Genomic DNA, 11,455 nt, shown 5'->3' with positions numbered 1-11,455 from the left:
CCAAATAGCTAATAACGTGTGTTCTAAATCCAAGCAGGCTATTCTGTCTCGAAATTCAAGATAGGGGAACACGGGGGGGAAAGAGGACAAGAGGGGACAGTTAAGACAAAAGAGGGAGGTACGCACAGGTACATTTCCACCTGACCCCCTCCGTGTTCAATTTACCCCGCCTTCCTGTAGACAAAACTCACGTGGCGAGATAACGTGAATCGGGGAAAACACGTGCCACATGGTAAAGTTGGAGGTTTTTTTTTTTTTTTTTTTAAGAGAGAGAAAAAAATCACAGATCCTCTCTCTTCTCTCTCCAGTAGTTTTTTTTTTTTTTTTTTTTTTTTTTTTTTAAGAGAGAGAAAAAAATCACAGATCCTCTCTCTTCTCTCTCCAGTAGAGACATTCATTTTTTCAGTCGATTTTCTCCAAGACGTTTCTTAACTGTTTAATTATTATTTATTTTTTCGCTGATAAGACTGTCAAGTGATAACAATTGATAAAGAAATTGATGATTAATTTCTTGATAAATTAATTTTGAACTTCCAGTTTTGTGATTCTTCAAAAGTGCATCTGGTCATCAGAGAACCATCTTCTTCATTTTGCTCAACTTGTGTAAAAGATAAGTTTTTAATTTCTTCGTTCTTCCTAGGTACCTAGTTATGGAGGTTTTTACCAAATAGTTAGACCTAGGTATAGGAACTAACTTATATGTAGGTACTTACAAATATTTTTATAGGTATATGCTACCTACTTTTTACTACCTAATATTACCTGGGTACAATATGTATAAGACATAGAGACATACTTAGGTATATATACTCGTAGGTACTTACGTAATTTTTAACGAATACCTACATACCTACCTACTTCTAAATCTTATATTATAAAATTTTTCTAATAAGACCTTTTACCTGGTAGGTTTATTAGCTATTGAGATCAAGTAGTCTTTTTGGAATATCATATTGAAACAGCTGCCACATTAAGCTTGTTTCCTGTGTCATAGCATGCCCATCCTGTAGTATGCCATTAGATAAACGAGAAGAGACACAATACTTACCAATGAGGTCCATTGAGATCAGGAAGGCTTTTTAAAATGTCATCTGAATTTCTTGATAAATTAATTTTGAACTTCCAGTTTTGTGATTCTTCAAAAGTGCATCTGGTCATCAGAGAACCATCTTCTTCATTTTGGTCAACTTGTGTAAAAGATAAGTTTTTAATTTCTTCGTTCTTCCTAGGTACCTAGTTATGGAGGTTTTTAACAAATAGTTATAGGTATAGCAACTAACTTATAGGTACTTACAAATATTTTTATAGGTATAAGCTACCTACTTTTTACTACCTAATATTACCTAGGTACAATATGTATAGGACATAGAGACATAGGTAGGTACTTACGTAATTTTTAACGAATACCTACATACCTACTTCTAAATTTTCTAATAAGACCTTTTACCTGGTAGGTTTATTAGCTTTTGAGATCAAGTAGTCTTTTTGGAATATCATATTGAAACAGCTGCCACATTAGGCTTGTTTCCTGTGTCATAGCATGCCCATCCCGTAGTATGCCATTAGAAGAGGCACAATACTTATCTACCAATGAGGTCCAGTTATTAATACCAGGAGAGCTTTTTAAAATGTCATCTCGAAACAGCTGCGACATTGGGGCTTGTTTTCTGTGTCATAGCATGCCCAATTACCCATCCTTTCATCAGAGAAGTGAGAAGAGACACAACCCAGTGAGGTCCATTTTCAGTTAGGTAGATATCTTTACTGTTACGTAACTGATTAGGCCAGACCTAGTCATGGGAAGTCGGGAAGTCCCCCTTTCAGTTGGCCTTAAACCCGGAGATTATAGGATTATTACTTAAGATGATACTTAATAAGTAGGGCCGCTCCCAGGGGGGGCTCAGGTGGGTATCAGGCCTGGCCTCCTCAAGGGGGCCCGAAGTAACAGTTTTTCCCCTCGAGAAAGGAAAATGCAATACGAGTACCAAAATGTAGCTAAAATTATGTCTATGGTGGATTTTATCAATATTTGTTCAGAAATCAGACCCAGAAGGCCTGTTGGGTCAGCCACTCACTACCAGGTAGACCTGACAGGTACCTATACGCCTGAACAGGGCCACCGGTCAGGTTTACCTGGTAGTGTGTGTGCTCATCAGGTAGACCTGACAGGCAAACTCGTTCAGGCGTACCTGTCAGGTCTACCTGATAGTGAGTGAACGCCTGTTAAGTTTCATTTGATTTGAATGGGCTTAACAAGGCTGGTAAGTTACATAACAGGCGGTGAGAATGAGAGGCTATAGAAAAGAAGGTTTGAGGTTGGAGAAATCCACCCCTAGTAGGCAGGGTTGCCAGATTGGGGATTTCTGGCCCCATCTTGGGGCCAAAAAATGTTTTTGGGGCTTTTTTGGGGGGGGAAATGGGGCAAAAAACAATTTCTTACTTAGAATACCTACTAGTAGTAGGTATTCTAATTGTTGCGAAGGGGCCATTGTTGGAGGGGGCTCCTGGGCCCGAGTTGCCCCCCCTGGCGCAACATCCAGTCACGGAATCAATCATTTGCATGATACAAATTTCTTGACCCCGCCGGGAATCGAACCCGGGTCTCCCACGTGCAAGACGAGCGCAGTGACCACTAAGCCATGGGAGCTGACTTCTTCATGAAATAACTCAATGGAATACTGTTTTTTATCAGTCACGGATAAAAGCTGGTTTCCAGTCAAAGAAGGGAGCGAAACTGAGCATACATATTATAACGAGCTAAAGAGCTGAATAGGTACCTACTATTCAAGTACTCTCTGGTTCTAGTACCAAAAGTTCGTAAGCCAACTAAGTCAAGATAATATTCTCCTCCCCCCTCTGTCCTCCTTCTTCTGTTCCTTCCCCTTCTCCTCTTCCTCCTTCTTCTCTTCCTCCTTCTCCTCCTCCTTCTTCTCTTCCTCCTTCTCCTCCTCCTACTTCTCTTCCTCCTTCTCATCCTCCTACTTCTCTTCCTCCTCCTTCTCCTCCTCCTCCTTCTTCTTCCCCGATCTTTCTTCCCTCTTGATACCTCCCAGATTTTGACCATGCAATCGTCTCTGAAATCGGATGGATCCAGGTGCTCAACATCCTCACTACAACTTATACTTATATCCTCACTAGTATTACAGATATATCCTCTTGCAGCTAGAATATCAGTTATTCCAATCTTGTAATCCCCTCGTATCCGCCGGATCGCAGACTGGATTCAAAATAAGAACTCAACATATAGACTGGTAATAGCTCAGACCTAGCTCAACACAAGACGTAATAACTTACTGTGAATATACCTTCTGACACTTCCATTTCCGCTGGTAATGGAGGATAAGAAGAAGAAGGAGACGAAGAGGAAGAAACGAGAAGAAGTGAAAGAAGAAGAACGAGGGGATAAGAAGAAGAAGGAGACGAAGAGGAAGAAACGAGAAGAAGTGAAAGAAGAAGAACGAGGAGAAGAAGAAGAAGAAGAAGAAGAAGAAAAAAGCAGAACTCCCTAATACTCCTAATAGTTTTCTAATTTCAAACTGTTTTTCTTTCTGATTTCAGGTGAGTTACTGGTCCTACGAATGCAATTTGCTAATCAACTAATAGTAAGTAAGTTCCTACCTAGGTAGTGCTTTTTTTCCATAGGTACAATCCAAGAGTAATTACAGTAAGCATCCGATATATTTGTTTATAATAATATTAATAATGATCTTAGTTACCTAGGTACCATGTTAATATATTTTTAAGCAAATACTCAAGTATTTTTGCTTAATAATTACAAGGTATGAATATGAAGGTATTCAAGTACACCCTACTGCATTAATTATACTTATTGGATGAAATATTATTGGATGACGCGCTACAATTTCCGATGGATGCTTGGGTGCAAGACACTGACACACTGCACCCATTTTTTTCGCCTGTTTTTATCTCAGGAATGAAGGCACAGGAATGTGGATTTTTTTTTTTTTTTTTTAACATGAAACTGATAAACACTAATTAACCATTCATATCCAAGATTAATTAACCAATAATTAATTAATCATTATGCAAAGAAGTACGCCAGTATAACTCCTCTGTCTGACATATGCAGATTACATGGCGTATAGCCTTATACGATTTACAATGCATTTATCTCCTTACTGTCTATCTACGTATATACCTATCTAACTATCTTTATAGTTATCTTCCATCTGATAAGGCAGAACACCAATAAGTAGATACCGCCTAGATAAAACGCCTTCTCTGGCGCTGACGGCCAAGTTCTGTCCAATGAGAAGTTAGCCACTTGATCTGGTTACTGACAATGTTTTATCTATCTTGTCACTATTAGGTGATATGAGCCAGTGCAGTGCGACAGCAAAATGATTGATAGTTATAGGGGGCGTGGTTTACTAACTTTTGTCCAACCTCAGTGGTGCAGTGGTTAACGCGTTGGACTTCGGATCTGGAGGTTGAGGGTTCGAGTCCCAGCTTACGCGAATATACCGTATGGCCCCGTAAGACATCGTGGGCCTGGGAGTAAATAGCACTATTTTTGCTTGGGCGATCAATGGGTTAGGTCATAAAATTTGTCTAGGTGTAATAATTGGGAACGATATTTGTGACAAGCATTTAAGTACCTATGCTTAACACAATTGAAAATTCCTTCTTTTTTAACTGACTTCTGAGGTTGTTCATAGTATAGTCATTCGCTAACTGCATAACAAATACACCTTCAGCCTACAATAAAATTACTCAAAATAATAATAACAATCTCTTGGTAACTTCAACAAGTCTTACGGCCTACAGTGAATTTGTTGGTAACTTCCCAAGAAGTTCTGACACGCGCTCTTGTTTATTGATTAAACCATGGTTAAACCGTAGTTAAACCGAACGAGCCTATTACTTATCGGTTTAATTTTTATCTGTTTAACGCCTTGACACAGACACCTGAGTTCCAGCTTCCAGGTAATCCAGATATTTTCTATGTGACTCATATTCTCATATAACATGCAGGTAACTATTACATACATATGTATTTCTTATGCCATAATTCATATAGGTGCAACTCGTATACAAAATACCTGTTACATGAAATACCTTTGTACACATTGCATAATGACAATGAGCATCGAAATCGATTGAACCGTTCCCCAGATCCTCCAGGGATAAAATCCCAACCAACCAAGAGAGGAAAAGCTTCCTCACAACCACTGAACTATTACATACATATGTATTTCTTATGCCATAATTCATATAGGTGCAACTCGTATACAAAATACCTGTTACATGAAATACCTTTGTACACATTGCATAATGACAATGAGCATCGAAATCGATTGAACCGTTCCCCAGATCCTCCAGGGATAAAATCCCAACCAACCAAGAGAGGAAAAGCTTCCTCACAACCACTGAAAAAAATAGGTAGGTAAATACTAAATAGACAAAAAACAAACAAACAAACAAAAACAAAAAAAAGTACCTACGCTTTTATTTTATTTTTTTCAACATCTCATCGGTAGTTCAGACATCTCCACCAAATCAGTAGTGGAGATGTCACTACTACCAGAACTTGCTGTGTACACGGAGTCCATTCGATACTTGTGCTGCTACCTGCTGAGTAAAGCAGAAACTTCAACGAAACATCGAGACAGAGAGAGAACAAAATATTGAACGTTTGCCGATACTTCTGAAGAAATCCAACAGAGCGCAGCACCAGTATCGTTCTAAGTCCGTTTCATGAAAACATGAGAAAGTTGGCTAGCCTAGTTTGCTTGGTTGGTCGCCTTGTAAACGCAAGGCCGCGGGTTCGATTCCCGCCCGGGGGCGGATTTTATCCTGACCGGATAATGTTCGTTCTCGGAACGGCTGGCTTTCTCCTATCTTGTCTTCCTTTTCACTTCGATTTCGGGACGATAAGACGTTAGCAGTTACAGTTCCCTCTATTAAATAAACCTCTAAATAAAATTTAAAAAAAAATCGATAAAATGGACCACTAACCATTGCGATTCAGAAGGCTTAAAATGCCCATTGCTCAAGAGTAAAATAATCATATTCATCAGAACAGGGCAGCGTTCCACATCGCTTGTAGTTCATCGCCTTCACGCCCGCCCCGATAGTGTCCAATAACAAACCTGACGGAATAGAATAGAATTGAATAGAACAGCATAGAATAGAATGAAGGGAAATAGAAGCATAAAATGTAAAAGCAAAGTAAAGAGTATTAGAATGTATATTGTATAGAATGTCTTCCCCGAATCACTGCCCGCACACTATTAATACAACACAACACATATTTATGTAGGTATCTTTTCTTTGAAAAATTGGACAGCATTAAGGCAAGGCCTCTCATGGTTGGTTCTTTTCCCATTAGTATCAATACGGGGCTCGTACCATTAAATCAGCCCCACCCAAGGAAAGAAAATTTGACAACCCTACTACTAGAGATATTAAAAAGATTGGTGAGCTTTCAAAAATACTCGGATCAACATCAAATCAAACGCAATAGAAATGTTGACTCAACGAGCGCTGGAGTTGATATCAAGTCATCTCCAGCGCAACGCTTGTAGAATCAACATCTTTCTCGCGATTTCTGATGATAATTTGAGCACTCTTCCAATATCACAAAAAATTAACTACATCTTTTGTTTTTTCAATAATATATTTTCAGTAATTCGATTTATAAAAATGAAAAAATAAAAAAGATTTTATTTTTAAATAAGAAAACTAGACCAGAACTTTCTTAACCGAACACGCCATCACACAACGTTATGTCAAAACACCTTGAAAACAAAAACGAGCATTTCGAAAAGGTCTTTCGCCTGTCCTAGCGGAAAGCGGAAACTGTGGCGGAAAAATCGCTTACTTACCTACCCCTTTAAAAAAAAAAAAAAAAAAAAAAAAAAAAACCTAGAAGGCCTGTTGGGTCAGCCACTCACTATCAGGTAGACCTGACCGGTACCTATACGCCTGAACAGGGCCACCGGTCAGGTCTACCTGGTAGTGTGTGTGCTCATCAGGTATCAGGTAGACCTGACAGGCAAACTTGTTCAGGCGTACCTGTCAGGTCTACCTGATAGTGAGTGAACGGCCTGTTAAGTTTCATTTGGCCCCTATCATGTTAATGGCTCTTTATTTTGTTTTGTAAGCCGTGAATTGTACAAATAAATTTGATTTGAATAGGCTTAACAAGGCTGTTAAGTTACATTACAGGCGGAGAGAGTGAGAGGCTATAGAAAAGAAGGTTTGAGGTTGGAGAAATCCACCCACCCCTAGTATTCTAAGTAAGAAATTGTTGCAAAGGGGCCATTGTTGGAGGGCGCCCCTGGGCCCTAGTTGCCCCCCTGTACCCTAAACTGTGAAAGGCCCTGCGAATAAGCAAATTCGAAATAGGTAACTGCAATTTGTTTTGCGTTTTAACAGGTATAATTAACGCACGGAAGATGGACCTCGGATCGTTCGATCAATTTTAGATTGGATTCCTGAAGACCCTATGGGTAGGCTATTTTGGTAGGTGGATCATCTAGTAACGAGTTGAACGAAAGAAGTGAGGTGTGACTTTTAACTCGACTATTTTGGATTTGGTGTGATGTTTGAATAGGAATTTTCCAATGGCCGGCCGATACGTTGGAAAATTCTGATGGAATTCGGTACAAAAATCATCAGCGTTATCTTCAGATAATTATCTAAAGGTAATTTAGTATTTTTAGATCAATTTTGGCCATCTAACCAGCCAGATATATCCCCCAAACCCCAAAGTGATATCATTTTTCTTTAAGGGCTAACACCCCATATGGCATAATCGAAATTTGTAAATTAGGCTCCCCCATTGGTCTTTTTCTATCGTTCTCTGAACTTCTATTTATAGTTAGACCGGTGACTAATCGTACCTATCTGAGCGCACGGCATCAGTGCGCCAGGCCAAGTTCCAGTAGGTATTAAGCACGCCTGTGTATCTTTACACGAACCGATTCGGCAGGTTTTTCTCACCTCCATAGATCGGATTCCTCTAAAGATATATAAACTTTTTAATTGATAATTTCAGGAATTAGGCTAGCACCCTTCTGTCTAGTTTTACCCAAGGTGTTAGGATTAGGACTGTTGGGAGTTTCACCCAATTCGTTAGGGTATTCTACCCCCTGGTCAGCAAATCCTAACAAAATTCTCCCTGTGTGCATTTTGTCCTCCTATCTCAAATGAGCAGGCATTTTGATTACAAGATTTAACAACGAACACTACAAAAACAAAGTGCGAACGTACAAAACTTGGACGATAGTTTTTTGTAAGCCCCACAATACCTAGGGAAACTTTGGAACTGTTTGTCGAAAAGTGAGCCAAGACTAATTTTTTTACACAAACAATGCAACTTTATGGAATGAAACCGTCTTTAGTGTGATTTTGACCGTGCTGATTCGTAATCCGAACTTTTATTTGCTCTACTGAAGAAACTTTGAACCATAAACCGCACCACAATGAATAATATCGTGTTAAACCGTATGCCATATTGCCAAAGTGTTTTAAAACCTACATAAGTATCTAGGGAACATCGAAACCTAAAGGGAATAAAACTTTAGTGTCAAAAGGAAGAAAAAGGACAAAGAACGATTTTAACTCAAATTATACGAGGGAAAAACGAAAACAGTCCCCAAATAGTAATTAACTGAAGACTTTCGTAAGATCATGTTTGCTGAAATCAACCATTTTCGGCCGTACGGAGGCTCCTCAGCCAATTGGCCACATTGTCACCAGCAGTGGACAGCCTGTGGAGGCCATTATCCCGGCCCTCATCCTAACCCACCCCCGCCCAAGCGTTATATCCTTGCAGGTAAGAATTTGCCTGCTGTGAACAGACCTTTCTTTGTAGTTTATTCAGTCATGTTACCTAATTATTAGTTTTGTGTCAGTCCAGAACCATGTCACGAAGAAAATGGGTTGAGGTTTTACGGAAACAGTCATTTCACTTCGACCGAAAATCGGTACAATTTCAAGTCAAATTGAAACTCTTTTTCTAATATGGATCAATTTGTTCAAAGGATTTTTTTAAAAATAAATAAAATGCAATGGGGTTAAAAAGGATTAAAAATTATAACCCCTCTTCCACGAGGGTCCTCTTGTTTTTTATTTTTATCAAAAAAAAATGTAATAGAAAATGCGAAAGGGTTAAAAATTACAACCCCTCTTCCGCGCGGGTCCCCTTGTTTTTTTATGATTTTATAAAAAAAAAAAAAAAATGTTTTATTTTTTATGTTGATTAAATAACACTTTTTTTTAAAAAAAAAAAAATCAGTGTTTGCTTGATTGAGTCGAATAATGAGCATGTTTGATTGTTTTGATGTTTTTACCCGTGCTATTAATGTTAAAGATTGCTAGAAACAATGTAAAATAATGAGAAGGGAACTTGTACACTAATGAAGGGAATTTCAATGTAAATAATTTTTTATTACCTACTTGTTATTTTTTATCTTTATCATTTATTTTATTTATTTTTTAGAATCTACCTAGTATCCACGTGTATTGCTTGTGTCTTTGTCCTTTGTTTTATTTTTGTTGAGTTGTTGTTTTTGGTGTTATGAATGTTGTTACATTGTATTTGTTGTTGAGTTGTTGCTCTCTGAATTAATTGGGCATAATCTGGGCTTTGTTTCAATTCAATCATTTATTTTGGTTATGGACCCAGCAGAATTTCTAATCGTTTATCACTTTGGTGGCTCGAAATTAATCAATTGATATCAGTCGACATTTCAGCAGGCTGCGCGCTGCGCTAAATTGCTTATGACGAACTAGGCGCAGAGAGCGGGGATTTGATAGAATGTGACCTATCGTAACTATGTATATCAATGATGGATCTAGAACAAAATGGAAAGGTAAAAATAAACTAGGAGCTTTTGAACTCTAGTTGCTCATTGGAATAAATGGACCGTCAGCTAACTAAAGGGTTAAGTGAAGAAGGCGGAGGAGGAGGAGCAGGAAACACTTACCTACCTAAAAATATGTAAGTAACTTCGTGGAAATAGATGGAATTGTTCAATAACCTTTGTTTTACTTGTCAATTTTCGATAATTTCTACCATTTTAGGCAGATTCTATGTAGATTAACCTCGAATTCTGTATCTGCGTTGCGAGCGTCAGTGGTCACGTCACCTAAAACACCTCCACACGGTAAAGTGTCAACTCTTTTGTTCCCTTCCACTAAAATCCTTTGATATTACCTATACTTTATATGGGTTTTGTGTTCTAGTCGATCAATAGTTTGGTCTACTGTATCTACCTTTAAATCAGCCACCATATAATTCTTCAATAACCTTTGTTTTACTTGCCAATTTTCGATAATTTCTACCATTTTAGGCAGATTCTATGTAGATTAACCTCGAATTCTGTATATCTGCGTTGCGAGCGTCAGTAATCAAGTCACCTAAAACACCTCCACACGGTAAAGTGTCAATTCTTTTGTTCCCTTCCACTAAAATCCTTTGATATTAGCTACTTTATATGGGTTTTGTGTTCTAGTCCTAGTCGATCAATAGTTTCGTCTGCTGTATCTACCTTTAAATCAGCCACCATAATATATACCTACCCCAATAAATAATCGCTCCGCTTTTGCTCAAATTCTCAAATGACGATAAACCTCCGTCACAGCCGGGATCGAACCCGCGCCCTCCTGTTTACCAGGCGACCATCGCGAGGTCAGCGTTATAGGTGGGGAAGTTTACACTGACGTACCTTACTTGATACAGGCGAGGTCAAATCAATTGACCCGAGCATCAATCTAAGGAGAAGACATAGAATGATTTATGTCGTCATGTTATGACACATTTGGACCGACAGAGTGTGATTCGCACACCGTCGAAATTTAAGTGAGATAAATGTAAAAATGACGCCGTACAGGAAGGGTGACATCCCAAGAGGCAACACTAAGAAAACATGACTGATAGGGTGCCAGAAGTTTTAGGAGGCTTAGGGACTGGGGGTAGAAGAACTCCATTATTGGGCTCCGGAACTCAATGGATTCAATCCCTCTGATTTATGTCCAATTGCCCATGCTTTGAAAATAACTTCGGACTTTGAAATCACATGTTGACAAATGCTCCCATAGGTCCATTCACTAGTTAGTGGTATGTAAATTTATTGCAGACATTTCAAAAGGATACAGTTACGTATTCAATATTACATACTTAGGTACATGTACGAGTATTACCTACATAATATGTACGTAAGTTATTGACTTACAACGTGAAATTCTCAGATTTTAAAAATATCCCTTTTTCATGTAGGTACATAGGTACATAAAAAATTATAATTTGATTACATTTGAGTTACCTGCTACAAATCTATTTTTACTTTTTATTGATAGATAGGTACCTACATAATATCCAGATTATAGGTAGGTAATTTAAATAATTGTAGATAACTAGGAATCTACCTAGTATCCACGTGTATTGCTTGTGTCTTTGTCCTTTGTTTTATTTTTGTTGAGTTGT

General features: G+C 38.4%; 1 protein-coding gene across 2 annotated transcripts in view; it reads left to right on the top strand.

Annotated features, from left to right (window-relative positions):
• The first annotated feature begins 7,067 nt into the window (after positions 1-7,067).
• The window catches only part of LOC103508079 (hepatic leukemia factor-like), a 123,791-nt gene continuing 119,403 nt past the window's right edge, over positions 7,068-11,455 (top strand). The window contains exons 1-2 of one of the 2 annotated variants that reach the window (XM_026822790.1): positions 7,068-7,488; positions 8,183-8,803. In XM_026822790.1, the coding sequence (XP_026678591.1) occupies positions 8,659-8,803 (145 nt within the window). In that variant the 5' untranslated portion in view covers positions 7,068-7,488; positions 8,183-8,658. Of the gene's footprint in view, positions 7,671-8,182; positions 8,804-11,455 lie in introns of both variants that reach the window. The other variant, XM_026822791.1, reaches the window with a different exon arrangement.

The sequence above is a fragment of the Diaphorina citri genome, unplaced genomic scaffold (assembly GCF_000475195.1).
Source record: "Diaphorina citri unplaced genomic scaffold, Diaci psyllid genome assembly version 1.1 scaffold365, whole genome shotgun sequence".
Taxonomy (NCBI): Eukaryota; Metazoa; Arthropoda; class Insecta; order Hemiptera; family Psyllidae; genus Diaphorina; species Diaphorina citri.
Note: the sequence above shows the minus strand (reverse complement) of the source record. Positions and strands in the feature narration are given on the sequence as shown.